Source organism: Leopardus geoffroyi, chromosome C3 (assembly GCF_018350155.1).
Source record: "Leopardus geoffroyi isolate Oge1 chromosome C3, O.geoffroyi_Oge1_pat1.0, whole genome shotgun sequence".
Taxonomy (NCBI): domain Eukaryota; kingdom Metazoa; phylum Chordata; class Mammalia; order Carnivora; family Felidae; genus Leopardus; species Leopardus geoffroyi.
This window is the reverse complement of record NC_059338.1, coordinates 70791075-70809060: the sequence shown is the minus strand read 5'-3', so window position 1 is coordinate 70809060 and position 17986 is coordinate 70791075. Positions and strand designations below refer to the sequence as shown.

Genomic DNA, 17986 nt, shown 5'->3' with positions numbered 1-17986 from the left:
GTCAGCCCGGCCACACCCAAGGTCTGAAAGACCCCAAAGCCCCCCCAGGCCCCGTGCTCACCCAGGAAGCCCAGTTGGGCGTTGTCCACCATGAAGTCCACACTGTACACCTCCAGGGGCTTGGCATCCTGAGGACGGGGAGGAGGGGTGTCAAGGTCGGCCTGAGGCCAGCACCCACCCAGCACTGTGCGCAGGCCCCACGGGTACCCGGGACACAAGGCTCAGTGTCTTGCTCTCCTCCTGGTAGCGCAGCAGCGAAATGCTCTTCATGACGTCGGCGGCCAGGATGAAGTTCTTGACGCTGATCATCTGGTGGATGTAGAGCTGGGTGTCGATGAAGGCCATGCCGGTCAGCTCGCTGGCCCGCAGGCTCCACAGGAAGATCTAGGAGGACAGAAGGAGTAGGCAGCGAGCGGTAGGCAGCGGGCAGGACTCGGAAGGGCAGTGGGAGAGGGCACACCTTCTGGCCGATGGCAGACACCAGGTGGCCGTTGCAGTGGCAGAGGGCAGTTACTGGCCCTTTCTGCTCCTTCTCATACAGGACTTTGAACTTGTTCTTGGTCAGGGGTTGGCCAGGCTCAGGCACCACCTCGATCACATCCATGATCAGGATCTGCCGGGGAAGGAGGGTGGGTGAGGCACAGGGTCGGTGCTGGGGCTGCCGGGCACGGCCCGCCCCCTCCTGCTAGCCCCTTACCCGCCCTCGGCATGTGACTTCCTCCCCCTGCATGAGGCAGGTCCCAGCAGCCACGTAGCCCTTGAGGCCGGACACGGTCTCCTCACTGCGCAGCGACACCGTCTTCATGCAGGTCACGTGCTCCCACTCCTCCAGCTCGATCCTGCACACGACAGGGTCAGGATGCAGCCTACGGGCTGGCCCCAGGTCCCCAGCCAGACCCAGCCCCACCTGGCATTAGGGATGGCCTCCCAGCTGACTGGGGAGATGAGCTGGATGGAGAAGGCCTCCTGCTGCGGGTGGATGTACCGGTCGTCTGCAAGGACAAAAGGCGACGGTCAGGGTGGGCATCCCAAACGGCAAGCCCCCCTCTGGGCATCTCGCACCTCTCTCAATAGTCTCAAACTCCTTCTCTTCGCCGGTCATGCGTGGGATGCGGGTGCACGGCATGTTGGTGCTGGTGGCAACAGCATACACCTGGGAGAGTGGAGGGCGTCACGGGCAGGCCGGAGGCAAGACCCAGAGGGTCTCTGGCCTCGAGGGGACGGGGTCAGACCTTGGACTCCACGTGGTAAGCCACATAGTGGGCTGTGCAGCGCAGTGGGATCTTCCTGACAGGCCACGGGGCATCGTATGACAAGTAGGCAGGCAGGACACTGATCCTCAGCTCACCCTGGGAGGCAGGGTACAAGGGTCAGGGAAGCTAGGCACCCGCCAAAGACAGGCCAGGCAAATCCCAGGCTTCTGAGGGCTCCGTGCGGACAGCCCTCAGCTCTACTGGCACAGGTGTGTGCAAGGGGCTGAGACCAGCTGTCCTGTGCTTCACCGGCTTGCTGTCCCCTCCCCCAGGCTCACCCAGGACTGGGATGCTGGCCACAGACTTGTCTGGGCCAGGGCAAGGGAAGACCAGGCTCACAGGAAGCTAGAGGCTGGAAGCAAAAGCTTACCGGCACACTGACCACACCAAAGTCTGCACAGATGGGCAAGGGAACCTGGCCCTGCCAGGGCCCCCCTTCACCCATGGTCCCAAGCGTGTCAGCATCTACAAAGCCCTGGCCGTGCTATCATCACTGTTTTCTCAGTCACCTGGGGTCACCTCTATCGATATACTAGCATCATGGAGGAGGAAATGGGAGGCTCGGAGAGAGTGGGTGTCTTGCCCAGAGTCACACAGCTCCTGAAGGGCAGGGCTGGGGTCTGAGCCACAGAGCAGTGACTAGGCCTTGGCCCCGCAAACGGGTGCCTTTGTGGGCTGCGGTCTCCACTGCTGCCTGCCCTGTCCTCCAAGCTTTCCCAGTGTTAAGCCCCAGGTTACACCTCTTTGACCCTGGCCCTGTCCACTGTCTAGACAGCTCCCTGACCCTCCAGATGAAACCCAGGATCCTGCCCTGTGATGAGCTGTTGAGGGCCTCATTTCGGGGGCCTCCGCACCTCTTCCTGACCCAGGCATCACTGGTGAGTGTCAGATGGAAGTGAGGAGGGCAACGTGAAGCAGCCTCAGTCCTGGGGTCTCCCTACCTGTCTGTTGAAGTACAGGAATCCACGGGGGCAGTTGACGTTGTGGAATGGGGCAAAGGAGTCAATGGAACCATCGATGCCCATGGGGTGCAGCCGTAGGGCCCCCCGGCCAGTCACAAGGAGCCAGTGAGGTGAGGGGCCACAGATGAACACCTGAAGGCAGGTACTATGAGAGGAAGCCCCATCTGCACCCCCCACGGACCCCCCATAAAGCCACCTGCCTACCCCTGAGTAGCCATAAATGTCCTCGAAGTATCGGAACCGTGCCACACGGCCACGGGCCCCAGCCCCCTCCTCAGCGCTGCCACCTTCCACTTTCTTCTTAGATGGCTTTGGCTTCTTCTCACGGAAGTTGATGTTGTGAGGGACCTGGGGGTGGAGGTGTGTGCACCATGAGGGCCGGGTCTCCCCCCGCCACACGTTCCACATCCACCCCACACCCAGCACAACCTGGTCACCACACCTTCTTGAAACGGACTTTGAGGTTTCCCTGGCCGAGCTGGGAGTCATGGGGGAAGGCCTCGTAGATGAGCAGCTCCTGGTCCACGTGCACCTGTGCGGCAGTGAGGGGTCACCAGGGGAAAGGAAAGGCGCACTGTGGGGTCACCACGGGAAAGGGGGGGGCGCCCTGCAGGGTCATAGGGGGAGGGGCAGGGGGGCAGTGCAGAGCCACCATGAGGGGACAGAGGGCCCATACTCACCAGGAGGTAGGGCCTGCTCTGGCGGCTCCCCAGCGCCACCAACAACACCTCCTTGACAAGGGGCAGCTCCCCCTGGCGCGTGGCCTCCTCCTTCCGGGCCTCACCCTGTGTGGTGGGCTGACCAAAGGAGCTGTCCACCAGGACCCGCTGCCCCACGGGAAAGTTCTTCACCAGGAACACCAGCCGCCAGTCAGGGAGCTGGTAGATCTGTGTGGGGAGTGGGATTAGCAGCCGCAGGGAGCAGGGGACAGGGAGCTGCATGGGGTGCAGGGCATCACACACCTCCAGGGTTCCGTTTTCCCGCACCAGTAGGCACCAGTGAGTGGGCTCGGCCCGGAATGGGGTAGGGTCCCGGTCAGCAGGGGGTTGGCTGCTCCTTCGGGCCTCCTCCTTGCTGGGGCTGAAGAGGGAGCCCGAGTCCCCGTACAGCATCTCCTCCTCATCGTCCACCGTGGGGCTGGAGGCCGGGGCCAGAAGACAGGTCACGCGTGGCCTGCCACAGGGAACCTGGCCCCAGCCCGTGCCCCGGCCACCCAGAATACCTGGTTTCAGAGCCCTGGCCCTCCGCCTCCGAGCCACTGCGGCCCCCCAGGTCATCACGGGCCCCGCCCAGGCGGCTCTCAGTGGTGAACATGCCGCTGACGTCACGGTACACACAGAGCGTGATCACCTTGGACTGCTGCAAGGAGAGGGGCCGGGCTCAGCTCCGGGGGAAGGGGAGTCAGCAGGCTGTGGGCGTGGCTAGGGGAGGGTGGCTCACATGGTGCAGCGGGGGCTTGTGCAGCGCCAAGCGGTGGTGACGACCCCCATATGAGTCGCTCTTGAGCAGGAACATGGTGACGTGGCCCTCAGCGCTCATGATGACCACGTAAGGGTCAGCCACGGCACACTGCACAATGGGGGAGCCCAAGTCCACGGGGATGAAGTGCAGCTGGTTCACTGTGGGCACAGGACGGTCAGCACCGGGTGCTCAGCACCACCAACCCTTGCCCACCTGCCCACCCGCCCGAGCCCACCTCCTTCCAACAGGCGGATGCCGAGCGGCGACACCTGCACGATGTAGCGATTGTCCCCAATGTTGCCAGCAAAGACCGTGGGGCCCTGCGTAGCAAAGCCACTAGTGTCCAGCTCCATGATCTCCTGCCCTGTCTGCAGGATCTGCAGGTAATGGGAGAGTGAGGCGCACGCTCACCGTGGGACCCCGCCCCAGGCTGCGGGACCCCCACCCCTTACCATGGTGGAGTCTTCCCGGCTCAGGATAAGGAACCCGTGTCTTCGTCCATCGTCTTCCGCCTCAAGAGTGCTAGGCTCCTGCTCTGCGCCCTCCCCCTTAGAGGTCTCCTCCTGTGACAGCAGAAGGAGAGCAGGAATCACACCACCCAACCAGGGGTGCCTGGGAAGAGGGTGGGGGGAGGGCAGACCCCCAGCCAAACCAGAGCAAGTGTGCACCCAGGCCTGCCTGAAATGTCACGGCCAGCCCTGTCCTGGGCCCCACTGCCTCCAAGCCACCTGCACGCTCAGGCTGAGTCCATGTGGACGCAGCAACGGGTCACCTGCCCCACTCAGGGCCTCCTCACCAGCCCAGGATACACCTACTTGCTCCTTGCGCACAGGGGCGATGACTGTCCACATGTCATAGCAGCCAGGAAGCTCAAACGTTGTCACCACCTGGGGCCGGATGCTCTTCTAGAAGGACGAATGGGGGGTGGGGGGTGTCAGTTCACCCAGGTCCTGCCAAGAGGCACCACACCGCCTGCCCCCACATACCTGCAGGACCGACAGGGCCCCATTCTTCCCATAGCCGGAGCACACCACGATCTCCAAGTCTGGCTCGGGGCTGTTCTGGAACTGCACAGCAGCTCAGAGTGAGGACAGGGCCCCACTACTGCGTGAGCCCCTTGCCCCCCATCTCTTCACCCAAAAGCACCTCTTCAGAGAGGAAAGCAGGCTCGCCCATGGCAGCGTTGGCACAGGGTCCGATGTTGAGGATGCTGTCACATACCTGCAGACACAGCAGTGCTCAGGCAGGCAGTCCGGCTGGCGTGGCAGGCCCCTCCCTGTGCCCAACCTCACCTCAAAAGAGTAAGTGGCCAGCTGTGTGCCCGACTGGGCCTCGCTGCCGTATACTTCAATCTCATCCACCTCGTCCTGAGGCACCGACTTGCCCCCTGCAGCAGACAAGAGACCCCGTCGGGCCAGGAGGCCCGGTTGCCTGGCCGCCAGGCCTAACCCCACCAGCCCCTCCCTGTCCCATGCAGGCCTGTCCTCACCTGACCAGCCCACCGTGGAGTCCACTCGCTTCTTCTTCGAGGGAGGCTCTTCCTGCGAGGCAGGAGGGGACAGTGAGCAGCCCTCTGAGGCTGGCCCTGCACAAGAGGCCAGCGTCCTGACAGGCCCCGGGCACCCACCTTGTCAGCAGCCTCTCGGACGGCGCTGGCCGGAGGTTCCTGTAGCTTCTCTGTGTACTTGAGGAGGAGCGAGTTGCCCAGGCGAGAGCCGAGGAACAGGTACCCAGGCTCCATGGTGACCATCTGAAGACCAGTGGGCGGTCAGGGTGAAACCAGGCCCAGACCCAGGGCCACCTCCCACCCACCCAGTCCCAACTCACGCTGGTGGTAAGGACACTGGCGGCCGCCTTGTCGAAGTGGAAGGCGCGGACACTGCGCATGCCATCCGTGATGAGGGTCAGCACGTAACTGCCAGGACGGGGAGCACTGAGCTGGGGGCAGGGCTCAGAGGGGGGGCACGGGGCTCACCAAAGGGAGGGTGTGGGCAGGGCGGAGGGCACGGGGCTCACCGAAGGGAGGGAGACTCACATCTCACCACCCTTGAGGGAGATGACCATCTTGTCGTAGGAAATGAAGGCTGCCTGGGCACAGTCGAGGGTGATCCGCACGCCCTCCTGGGTGCCTGTGCAGGGTGTGGTTAGACAGACTCCGCAGCCCTCCTGCCATCCCTGCCCTGCGGTCCTGCCCAAGCCCACACTCACGGAGGGGAAAGGCGGTGGTGCCGGTGGTGAGGCCGTTGAGAGCCACGCCGTATGGGGGGACGCTTTGGTTCAGGTACAGCAACGAGTTGACAGCAAAGACCACCACCCCACCTGGAAATGGACATGCTGGTGGGCGGGGCTCAGCGCCCTCCCCCCACCCCCCCACCCCCAGCCCCATAGGGGCTCACCGATGGGCTTGGGCACAGCGAGGGCCTGCGTGCAGTCGAAGGGGAGGCTGGTGAGAGACCAGATGACAGGGTGGACCTTCTGCGTGATGTTCAGTGAAATGGCCACAATGGAGCACGTGTCCTGCCGCACAGCCACCCGCCTGGGGACAAAGAAGTAGGTCAGCCAGGGGGCCAGTCACAGCACTCCAAGGGCAGGGTGGCCCAGTCCTAGTCCCAAATGAGACCCACCCCAGGCCTTGGCAGCTGCAGCCACAGCAGAGGGGCCTCACCCAGGCCAGGTCTGGTTGGGCTCGAACAGGATGAGCAGGGTGGGCTCGTAATAGCCGTGCAAGAACTGCAGGTCTACGATGTTGAGCAGTTTCTCGTCCAAGCCGCGCACATCGATGATGTAGCTGGGCAGGAAGCTGGACCTCTGCCTGGGGGCGACAGGCTTTAGTAGGCGGAGGAAGGAGAGAGCTCCGGTTGGACGAGCCCCTCCCCTGCCCCAGTACTCACCCCTCCCCCATGAGCCCCTCGTGCTCCTCGGCCAGGCTCTCCCTGCGGAAGGGCAGGACCACCAGGCGTGTGCCGTAGATGAGCATGGCCGCGCAGCGTCCGTCGGGGTCCACCCGCACCCGCGGCGTATGCACATTCTGCACGAACCCATCCTGGGGGCAGAGGGCACCGTTAGGCCAGCCTGGGGATAGGAGGGGAGCAGGGGGCAACGGGCTGGGGCGGGAGGGAGGGGGGCAGGGAGGGCTGGGGGCATGGCCTGGACTTACTCGTAGCTCAGGCTCCTCAAAGTAGTGTAGAGACAGGGTCTTCAGATCATGGGTGCCTGGGTCATACTCCACCACAGACAGCTGGAGGGCAGGTCAGAGCTATGGCCCCAGACTCCCCTCCCCCCAATCCCCCCTCCCCCCACAGGCCTCCCACACCCACTCCCACCTCCAAGGCCATCACCTACCTTGGCATCCTTAAAGCTCAGGAGCAGGGCATCCCGCTTGGCACCCGCCAGCTGCACGCTGGCCATAGACATGACGTTGCCGAAGAAGGAGAAGGAAGCCACCAGCTCCAGCTTTTCCCGGTGCTCCCGGTGGGCCTTTCCCTCTGGGGGAGAGGCCAGTGGGTACAGCTCTGGGCCCGCACCCCAGCCCCCACGGCCCCAGGTCTGGGGCCAGGGCAGCCTCCCCCGCACTCACCTGTGCTCCTGTCATTCTTGGTTGGCGCCTGGGAGAGGGAAGAGGAGGGTGGGCAGTGAAACCACACTGCTGCAGCCAGACATCTGCGAGTCCTACCTCATGGTGGGACCAGGAGGGGAGACAACGCAGGGCCAGCCCTGCCCAAACCCTCACTGCAGTGGGGACCATGCTTCCAGACACTTCCAGAGACAGCCGTGCACACCCCAACCCAATGTGCACAAACTCATGCTCATAGCCTGAGTCCCCAACTTGGCTTCCCAACAGCCCGCTCAGTCCGATGCTAGCAGTGCTCAGGGTCAGAGGCTGGATGGCAGCTCTCTCCGTGCACCCTCAAACCTGCCTGGCCGTGCCCCCCACAAACTCACACCTGGGCCCAGCCACAGCACGGGCATCACTCTACAAGACAGGCGTCCAGCTTGCCCTGAGAGCTGCCACCAGCTGCCGACCACAAGCGACCGCCCCCGGCTCCCCTGACACGTAGGGTGCCCACTGAGCCTGAGCCGGGCATGCTGCCGCAGAGGGCCGTGGCCTCGCCCGATCCCGCAGCCGGCCAGGGCCTCCCCAGGGTGGGAGAGGGTGTCCGGACTGCGCTATCCAGACTGCAGAGCGTCCATAACCTCGGGTAATGAAACCGCGGCAAGTGCAGCCGTCCTCTGTGCCACACAGAGGGCCTGGCGGTACCGCCACGCAGGGGCACGTTTTTCTTTTACAGAAAAACAAGGGCTCCAAGCTTCGGTACGTTTTCGTGTCCATAAGAGACTGTTCTCTGTTAGTGGTAACAACACATTGACACACACACACTTGTAAATCGTCACCTCAAAGCAAAGTAGAAATTTTAATAACAAGAAACAAGATCGTTTTTAATGATATACTTGTGCTACTGGGCAACGTCCTGAAAAGAGCTGCTTGAGAAAAGCCAAATAATTAGCTCATTTCAGAAAAGGCATTTTAGGGGGTGCCTGGCTGGCTCAGTCAGGAGAGCACGTGACTCTTGATCTCAGGGTCATGAGTTCAAGCCCCACGCTAGGCACGGAGCCTTCTTAAAGAAAAGAGGGGCTCCTGGGTGGCTCAGTCAGTTAAGTGTCTGACTTTGGCTCAGGTCATGATCTCGCAGTCTGTGAGTTCGAGCCCTGTGTCGGGCTCTGTGCTGACAGCTCGGAGCCCGGAGCCTGCTCCGGATTCTGTGTCTCCCTCTCTCTCTCTGCTCCTCCCCCACCCCTTCTCTCCCTCTCTCTCTCTCTCTCTGTCTCCCAAAAATAAATAAACATTGGGGCGCCTGAGTGGCTCAGTCGGTTGAGCGTCCGACTTCGGTTCAGGTCATGATCTCACAGTTCACGAGTTCAAGTCCCACTTTGGGCTCTGTGCTGACAGCTCAGAGCCTGGAGCCTGTTTCAGATTCTGTGTCTTCCTCTCTCTCTGGCCCTCCCCCGTTCATGCTCTGTCTCTGTCTTAAAAATAAATAAACGTTAAAAAAAATTTTTTTTTAATTCTTAGTAAGCCAAGAATGCAACTTCCTCAACCATACAAGGGACATCTACAACAACCCTTCAACAAGGTCCCACTGGAGTGAAGTGTCCCAGTCACCTCTGTGACCAGGACCAGCCAGGACACCCACACTCCCCTTGCCGGGGGTGAGGTCAACACATACAGACCAACTGTAGTCCCACCCACAAGCAAAATGCAGAGTGAAAATCTTGAAGAACTTCAAAAGACATATGGACCTAGTCAAATGCTCTAACATACCACTGGCATCGACGGAGGAAGGGGAAGGGCAGAATCAATAAATGAAGATGTTGACCAATCTTTTCCAAAACTGATGAAAAGCATCAATCTACAGACTCAAGAAGAGCAGCAAACCCCAAAACAAGATAAATATAAAGCAAACCAGGGGTGCCCGGGTGGCTCAGTCGGTTAAGCGTCCAACTCTTGATTTCAGCTCAGGTCATGATCTCTCGATTCCTGAGTTCAAGCCCCGTGTCGGGCTCTGCACTGACAGTGCGGAGCCTGCTTGGGATTCTCTTTCCCTGTCTCTCTGCCCCTCCCCTGCTCTCGCTGTCTCTCAAAATAAATAAGCTTGAGTAAAAAGATAATAATAACAACAACAACAATAATAATAACGAAGCCACAACCAGAGAGGAAGGACAATGGGTGAGAGGGGATATGCAGGAGGAGAACAGGCAAGTCCAGAAAACAAGCCATTTCTCGTCCTGGCCCCATCCCTGGACAGAGCCCCCTGACCTAGACTTCAGCCCTATGTTTACAAATGCCCTGCCACAGGAGTAAGCCATTTCTTTCTTGTTGAAAAAAGAGAAAGAAAACAAAACTACAACCAGGTGCATCACAGTAAAAAGACAAAACCAAGGGGGCGCCTGGGTGGCTTGGTCGGTTAAGCGTCTGACTTCGGCTCAGGTCATGATCTCACGGTCTGTGAGTTCGAGCCCCACATTGGGCTCTGTGCTGACAGCTCAGAGCCTGGAGCCTGTTTCGGATTCTGTGTCTCCCTCTCTCTCTGCCCCTCCCCTGTTCATGCTCTGTCTCTCTCTGTCTCAAAATTAAATAAACGTTAATTAAAAAAAAAAAAAAAAAAGACAAAACCAAGGACAAAGAAAAAGACCTTAAAAGGAGCCAGAAGAAAAAGGAGACATCACCTTCATAAAAGCTGGTTTTCACTTTTTTTTTTTTTTTTTAGGGCGGGAGGGAGAGAGAGGAAGAGAGAGAGAAGGAGAGAGGGAGAGAGGGAGAGAACTCTCAAGCAAGCGGGGGGGGGGGGGGGGGGGGGGAATCCCAAGTAGGCTCCACACTCAGCACAGAGCCCAACCAGGGACTCAATCCCTGGGATCATGGGATCATGACCTGAGCGGAAATCAAGGGTCAGACGCTTAACTAAGCCACCCAGGTGCCCCCATAAAAGTTGATTTTCACCAGAAACCATACAAGCCACAGACAGTGGAATAGCATCTTGAAAGCGATGAAAGGAAACAATTAACCTAGAATTCTAAACCCAGTGAAAATGCCCCTCGAAAAGGAAGCTGAGATAAAGGCATTTCCAATACAAAAGTGGAGCAAACTCACGGCCAGTAGAAAACCTGCAGGGTTATTAAAGGAAGTTCTTCAGGTTGAAAAGCCCAGCATAAAAAAGGATTATAAGCTGCTAAGAGCTCATAAGGCTGAGAGGATATAAGGGGATGAAGGACACGTGGGAGAAAGGAGCACTCTTGGCGGCAGGAAGCCCACACAATTAGAAGAGGCAAGAGGCAGGAAAAGCAGCCGAAACAAAAACCATCGGTGGAACCAACAGGAGTAAATTAAAGTTTGAGGAGTATGACAACGTTTACACAACCTCAAAATATGTCCCACAAGGTACTTAGTAGTTACCACGGGAAACGCAGTGATGTTCCGGGGGGAACCCCGCCATCCAAGCCAGCAGCCCAGTGACTATACAAAGAGACATCTTCTGTTACAAAAGACGTCATATCGGGGTGAATTGGCAGGATCTGACCAGGCCTGGCCTTCTCCCAGTGTCACTGTCGTCATCAGAACACTGTTCTGTGGCTCTGCAAGAGACAGACCTTCATGCTGTCAGGGTGCACAGGACGCGCTGACCTCCAGGAGCTGAGAGGCCTCCTGTCTACGACTTACTCTCCAGGCTTAGGGAAAAAAAGAGAAGAAAGCAAGCAGATATGGCACAATGTTCCATCTGGGACTGTGGGTAAAGGTACACTGGAAATTTCTGCTCTTGAAACTTCTCTCGAGTCTGAAATGATGTAAAATTGAGAGGCTAGGGGCGCCTGGGTGGCGCAGTCGGTTGAGCGTCCGACTTCAGCCAGGTCACGATCTCGCGGTCCGTGAGTTCGAGCCCCGCGTCGGGCTCTGGGCTGATGGCTCAGAGCCTGGAGCCTGTTTCCGATTCTGTGTCTCCCTCTCTCTCTGCCCCTCCCCCGTTCATGCTCTGTCTCTCTCTGTCCCAAAAATAAATAAACGTTGAAAAAAAAAATTTTTTTTTTAAATTGAGAGGCTAAAAACAGTAATAACGTACTGCAGGGCTGATAACGTAGGTCAAACCAGGGGCTCAGGGAGATAAACAGGGCTAAAGTATAAAGGATTTTATACTGTTCCGGGAGCAGCAAAAATGCTCATCTAAGCCAAACTGTAATAAATCCAGGAGGCCTAGCGTAACTGTTAACATCACTAGAAAATAATACAAAACACGTAACTAAAAGCCAACAGGAAGATAAAATGACTTAAAAAGTCCTCACTAACCCAAAACAAAGCACAGAAAAGGAAAAAGAATAAGGGTGTGGTTAGAAAGACAGTGAGACAGACAGTGATTCAAGCTCAAGTGCACACAAAATTACATTAAGTGTACATCTGCCAAACACCCAATTAGGGGACAGAAACTGCCAAATGATAACACCCACTATCTGCTGTGGAGTCACTTTCAATGTAAGGACACAGATTAAAAAAAAAAAGAGGGGCCCCTGGCTGGCTCAGTCACTGGAGCATGCGGACTTCGATCTTGAACTCCGGGTGGTGAGTTCAAGTCACACATTGGGTGTAGAGATTCACGTCAAAAGAAACCCCAAAAAACAAAAAAACAAAAAACGGGAACAAAGTTGAGATAGCTACACTGCTATTGGACAAACTAGATTTTAAGGCAAAAAATATTAGAAACAAAAAAGCAAAAAGGGATATTTCATCACAAAAAGTTCAGTTCAAAATTAAAACATTCTTTTTTTTTTTTTACTTCAGAGAGAGAAAAAAAATGCAATGGGGAGGGGGCAGAGGGAGAGAATCTTAAGCAGGCTCCATGATCAGCACAGAGTCCGACACTGGTCTTGATCCCACAACCCTGGCACCATGACCTGAGCTGAAATTAAGAGTTGGACACTCAACCCACTGAGCCACCCAGGCAACCCCAAAAATTACTCTAAATTTGTCTTGTATGTACCTAATAACACATGTACAACACACAAAATTCTCGACAGTCCTATGGGGCAAGTGCCCGTTGGTCATTTTAAAATCATCTTAGGGGCACCTGGGTGGCTCAGTCAGTTAAGCTTCCGACTCCTGGTTTCAGCTCAGGTCATGATCTCACAGTTCGTGGGTTCGAGTCCCACATGGGGGTCTGCACTGACAGTGCAGAGCCTACTTGTGATTCTCTCTCTCTTTCCCTCTTCCCCTCTCCACACCCCCCCCCCAATTAATAAATAAACTTCAAAAATTTTTTAAAAACTATCCTAGATATTCTTCATTTTTGGCTCCTCCATGTAAATTTGAGAATCAGATTACTAAATCTAATGAGAAACCTACTGCCACTTTGAAGACACTGGATTTATGGGTTATCCTGAGGAAAGTTGACATCTATACAACGTGGAGACTTTCCATCCATAACCGTGATCTATTTTCTACTTAGCTGGGGCTTCTGTTAATTTCAATCAACTGCAATGTATTTTCCCTCCCAAAGGTCACAGGGGCCTCTCCTGCTGCCCAGTTGCACCCCTTAGGCGGCCCCAGGCCACGCACTCACCCCCCTCCCACACACAGCTTCTCTGCTCTGCACCCCCTGCCTCTTGACAGAACTGCCCTTGCTTCCCAGCTCACCCAAAGGACGGAGGCCCCAGCCACACTGCCCACCCCACACACATCCCCACCCGCTTTGTGCTCCAGGACTTCCCCACTCCTGTCACCCCACTGCAGCCACCTGCACTAGATTCCACGGGGGCAGACTGAAGACAGCCTCAACGGGCCCATCGCCCCCCTCCTGAGTCTGGACTAGAGGCAGCTCTGAACAACAACAGGCCGTGTGGAAGGGGGACCAGGTTCCCCAGGGCCCGGCCCTTGGGATCACTGGCAGCTTCTTCCTCCGAGTAAGCAAGCGCTCCAAGTAAGAGGCCCAACCACCTCGAGGCCACCATGCCAGGAAAACCAAGCCAGCTGCGTGGGGAGAGAGGAGCAGAGAGACAGAGACAGACACACCCAGCTTGCCCCCAACCCTTCAAGTCACCCAGTGGAAGCCCAGACCTCACAGAGCATAGGCCAGGTGCCTCCACGGTCCACACTGTGCCCTGTCCAAACCCCCAAGGGACTCACAGACATATGCGTCCGTGGTACCAGACTGCTGTTGGAAGCTCCAGGGCAGCCTGCTCCACAGCAATAACCAGACTGATCCCGAGCACTCTCACCCACCTGAGGAGCCCTCTCCAGCTTCCCATCAGCTCCACCTCCCGCCCCACACACTTCTCTGACCCAAGAGTTGCAAACGTTCCTACAATGGGCCAAACAGCAACTACCTGCCTTGGCCTTCGCAGCCACACGCAGTCTGGAATTCTTGAATTCTCGCAACCCTGAGGGTGTACAAAGCTCCCGTGGATCTCAGTGGGCTGCGAGTGGGGGCGGCTGGCAAGCCTGCTGCACTGGCTGATTCCGCCCTGGCAGGCAACACCCTGCTCTCCCAGTCGTCTTTCAAAAACCCTCTTTTCCCGCCAGTCACCACTCCATCTCTTTGATTCCCTCTTTGCACAAATCTCCAGAAAGCTGTCTATGTTCACCGGTACTAATTCTCTTTCTCTGCTCGGCTCTTAACCCTGCAGGCCCACATCCCCGACACCCCTGTCAAGAGTCACCGGGGCCTCCAGATCATGGGCCTCACCTGAGGCCCAGCAGTAGGAGACCCGGGTTCCCAATCTGCCACCTCCTCTGGGCTTGGGCTTTCCTCCCTCCTCCCTGGCCACACCTCCTCCAAGTCTTCCTCGGCCTCCTCTCTTCTTCCCAACCGCTCAACGCCAGGGCACCCCAGGGCCCAGATGGCCACCTTCTGGGTGAACCCAACCAGCTTGAGGGTCTGACGGGCCCAACTTCAGCTCCGGGCCACACCCTGCTCCTCAGCACGACTGCTGCTCTGACTCTCCCGCAACCTCGCAGTGCGCTGTTCCGTCGGCACCTCGGTACACCTGTCAGCGTCTGGAGTCCAAGACAGTCCCAACAGCTCCAGCCTCTCAGAGTCCATTACCTGTGAGCCCTTCCCACTGTGACAGAAGGGACAGCGTATCAGGTACAGATTAGGTTACGAAGACACCGTGCTTTCACCTGGGTGAGCTGTTCTCTCTCTCAGCCTTCACTCTGGGGGAGGCCGCCCTGCGGTGAGGCTCACGTGACGGACCGGGGCCTCCTTCCGACAGCCGGCTGTGCGAGTAAGCAGCAGAAGCTCCGAGCCCACAAGGACCTTGGGAGGACGGCAGCCCTGGCCAACATGGAACTGCAGCGAGAGACTGTGCAGGGGCCACCCAGCTAAGCCACTCCCGGCTCCCTGACCCCCAGAAGTTGGGGGATATCGTCTGTTGTTTTAAGTTTCTAAGTTTGGGGGTGCCTTCCTTGTTATGCAACAAGGAACATGATGTCCCAAGAGAAGCTCCTGTGTCCCTTTCGCCATGTCAGGTCACAGCAACTCCGCCCCTCCCGGTGCTCAGACCAAAACTGCACCCTGGCAAAACCTCAGCATTGCCCGTGGCGCCTCACCCCTTCACATCCCACATCCTGTCCATCCTGAATCTGACTGGTTTCCACCAACCGACCACCTGATGCTCCTGACTGGTCTCCCTGCAGGCCCCCCTCCCACCTCCCTACAGACTCTTCAACACAGCAGCTAGAGTGACCTTTGCAAAACACAGGTCCTGTCACTCCTTAACCTCACCTCAGAGTTAGCGGTCAATCGCTACATTGACCTAAAAGCTCAACATGCTGATACCGGGCCCCCACCTCACCACCTTTCTGACCTTCTGTCTTCTCCTCACTCTTTTTTTTTTTTTTAAGTTTTTATTTATTTTTGAGAGACAGAGCGCAAGCGGGGGAGAAGCAGAGAGAGAGAGGGAGACACAGAATCTGAAACAAGCTCCAGGCTCTGAGCTGTCAGCACAGAGCCCGATGCGGGGCTTGAACTCATGAACCGCGAGATCATGACCTGAGCTGAAGTCAGACACTTAACTGACACCACCCAGGCGCCCCTCTTTTTTTTTTTTAAGTAATCTCTACAGCCACTGTGGGGCTCGAACCCATGACCCGGAGATCAAGAGTCAGTCACCTGCTCCACCAACTGAGTCGGCCAGGCGCCCCTCTGCACTCACTCCTCTTTTCCTCGGGGCCTTTTGGCTGGTTCTGTTCCTTTTTTTTTTTTTTTTTTTAGTTTATTTATTTACTTTTAGAGAGAGAGCTGGGGAGGAGCAGAGTGAAAGAGAGAGAGAGAAAATCCGAAGCAGACTCCACACTGCCAGTGCAAAGCCTGATGTGGGGCTTGAACTCACAAACTGGGGATCATGATCTGAGCTGAAATCCAGAGTCAGACGCTTAAACAACTGAGCTACCCAGGTACCCCATCTCTTGGCTGGTTCTTGAACGCCAGTCCCTACTGCCCTAAGGCCTTCACCTGCCTGGAACCTTCACCTGACACCCACAAAGCTCTCTCCAGCCCCTCCTCCTTGCCTACTCAAATCTCAACTCTGCAAGGAGGCAAAATTTAACACCACACCCGGCTCCCTACTCCCCGACCTTGCTCTGATGCTTTCCACAGCACTTTAAACTATAGCCCAAGGCGGGGCACCTGGGTGGCTCAGTCAGTTAAACATCTGACTTCGACTCTGGTCATGATCTCGCAGTTCATGGATGGGTTCCAGCCCAGCGTCAGCCTCTGTGCTGACAGCTCAGAGCCTGGAGCCTGATTCAGATTCTGTGTCTCCCTGTCTCTGCCCCTCCACCACTCATGCACGCACGCACTCTTGCTCTCTCTCTCTCTCTCTCAAAAATAAACAAAAAAAACAAAACAAATAAACGAACTCTAGCCCACGGTATTACTGGCTGTGTGTGGTCTGTCACCCACTGGAACAGCAGCACCACAAGGGCAAGCCTCTCTACCTGTAGTGCTCACCAACATCTCCCAAAACAAGCTTAACAAACATCTGCTGAAAAGACTCGAGTGAATTCCAGTGGGCTGTGAAACCTTATGTAAAAAATATAATGATGTAGGGGTGACTGGGTGGCTCGGTTAAGCTTCTGACTTCGGCTCAGGTCATGATCTCGCGGTTTGTGAGTTCGAGCCCCACGTCAGGCTGTGCTGACAACTCAGAGCCTGGAGCCTGCTTCATATTCTCTGTCTTCCTCTCTCTCTCTCTCTCTCCCTCTCTCTCTGCCCCTCCCCCACTTGTGCTCTGTCTCTATCAAAAATGAATGTAAAAAAAAAAATTTAAATATATAATGATGTAAATGCTTCCCATTTGTCTCTAAAGGATGACAGGCATCAGAGAAGGGGGAACTTTATTGGAACACAGGAGTGAAAAAACTCTAGTTTAGTGATTACAGCAAAGACTCTCTCATACAATATGGGGACTGACGGATTCATTCAATCACTTTTAGTAACCTCTACGCCAAACACGGGGCTCAAACTCATGACCCCAAGATCAAGAGTCCTATGCTCTTCCGACTGAGCCACCCAGGCGCCCTAGTACTCTACATATTTAATGCAAAAACAAACACACGTGTCCTGAAGTAGGTGCCCAGGAAGGTCAGCCTCCTTCCGTCGCCCCTCTGACCCCACGTGCATGCTGCGTCAGCCCCTACTCAAAGCCTTCGGTGATTCCTCCCTGCTCTGGGGTCAACCATCCTGACCACGATGTGCCTTCTTCCCCCCACCCCACTTCCGCTCTACACCCCAGTCCAACCGTGCCTGCCCCCGCCATCCTCAGCTGCTCTGGCCTGTGTGCCGGCTATTCCTTCGGCCCGGAACACCCTCCATTCCCCATCCTTGTGCCTGGAGAAGTCTTACTGCCCCCTTGAGAACAGGTAAGAAACCAGCTCTGGCAAGAAACTTTCGTGGACCAACTCTCACCGCTTGGGCAACCAGAGCACTTGTTTCCTCTACGGATGGGTCCATCACACTAGAAAAACTCCTGTGGGCTCTCTGGCCCCACACGAGACCCAGCCTCGTTCCTTTGGCCAGGAACTTTGTCCCGTCTTTGTCAGCCTTCCTGTCGGACTGACACTCTGGTCTCCCTCGTTCTCTCCTCTACCTCAGCTGCACTCGCTCCAACCTCCAAGCCTGTTTACAGGTGTGTTTCTACTTTGCGCGCGGTCTCTGCCGCCGAGTTTTGGTAGCTTTTGTCCACCGCTGTACCTCCACTGCCCAGCACACAGTAGGCGCTTACGTGATTTGCTGCAAAGACCGAAGAGCGCAGAAGACGCACGGGCGCGGGGAGCGGAAGGCAGGCGGAGCGCTGCGGCGCGGAGAGAGCCGCCCCGGAGGCCGCCGCGCTCGGCGGGGCTCGCTTCTCCGTCCGCCGCCGCGCGCCGCCCTCGGCGAGTACTCGGGAGGCTGCAGGGAGCTGCGAGGGGCCGGCGCGGCCCGCACCTACCTCGGCGTCGCGGTTGAGGCGGTACACGTAGAGCTGCGAGGTGCCAGCCACCACGAGGTTGCGCTCGCTGTTGTTGAAGAAGTTGCAGTACATGGAGAACTCCAGGCCGGTGGGCGGGTGCGCCTGCTTGTACACGGCGTACATGGCGCCGAGCCCGAGCTGCGCGGGGAGGCGACGGGATGAGCAGGGCCGCCGCGCACGGTCCCGGCCCGGCGCCCCCTCCCCGGCCGCGCGCGCGCGCGCGCCCGCCCACCTGGCAGTTGGAGCCGGCTCGTGGGGGAAACCGCACCGCGGCGGACGCGGCCCGGCCGGACCCGGAAGCTGAGCGCCTGGGTT

At 57.3% G+C, this 17986-nt stretch overlaps 1 protein-coding gene across 2 annotated transcripts in view; it reads right to left on the bottom strand.

The window, feature by feature from the left end:
- Positions 1-17986, bottom strand: part of CPSF1 (cleavage and polyadenylation specific factor 1) — a 19071-nt gene extending 1085 nt beyond the window's left edge. For both annotated transcript variants that reach the window (XM_045455480.1, XM_045455481.1), the window contains exons 1-33: positions 17904-17986; positions 17651-17809; positions 7254-7281; positions 7019-7161; positions 6834-6914; positions 6568-6719; positions 6342-6488; positions 6073-6212; positions 5885-5995; positions 5712-5805; positions 5504-5591; positions 5304-5426; positions 5166-5217; positions 4969-5063; positions 4823-4897; positions 4663-4743; positions 4492-4581; positions 4129-4239; positions 3912-4053; positions 3656-3834; positions 3438-3574; positions 3178-3352; positions 2896-3102; positions 2658-2747; positions 2420-2563; positions 2195-2347; positions 1233-1349; positions 1063-1153; positions 908-992; positions 698-839; positions 461-613; positions 208-384; positions 62-128 (exon numbers count right to left, since the gene is read on the bottom strand). In XM_045455480.1, the coding sequence (XP_045311436.1) occupies positions 62-128; positions 208-384; positions 461-613; positions 698-839; positions 908-992; positions 1063-1153; positions 1233-1349; positions 2195-2347; positions 2420-2563; positions 2658-2747; positions 2896-3102; positions 3178-3352; positions 3438-3574; positions 3656-3834; positions 3912-4053; positions 4129-4239; positions 4492-4581; positions 4663-4743; positions 4823-4897; positions 4969-5063; positions 5166-5217; positions 5304-5426; positions 5504-5591; positions 5712-5805; positions 5885-5995; positions 6073-6212; positions 6342-6488; positions 6568-6719; positions 6834-6914; positions 7019-7161; positions 7254-7281; positions 17651-17794 (3814 nt within the window). In that variant the 5' untranslated portion in view covers positions 17795-17809; positions 17904-17986. The remainder of the gene's footprint in view (positions 1-61; positions 129-207; positions 385-460; positions 614-697; positions 840-907; positions 993-1062; positions 1154-1232; positions 1350-2194; positions 2348-2419; positions 2564-2657; positions 2748-2895; positions 3103-3177; positions 3353-3437; positions 3575-3655; positions 3835-3911; positions 4054-4128; positions 4240-4491; positions 4582-4662; positions 4744-4822; positions 4898-4968; positions 5064-5165; positions 5218-5303; positions 5427-5503; positions 5592-5711; positions 5806-5884; positions 5996-6072; positions 6213-6341; positions 6489-6567; positions 6720-6833; positions 6915-7018; positions 7162-7253; positions 7282-17650; positions 17810-17903) is intronic.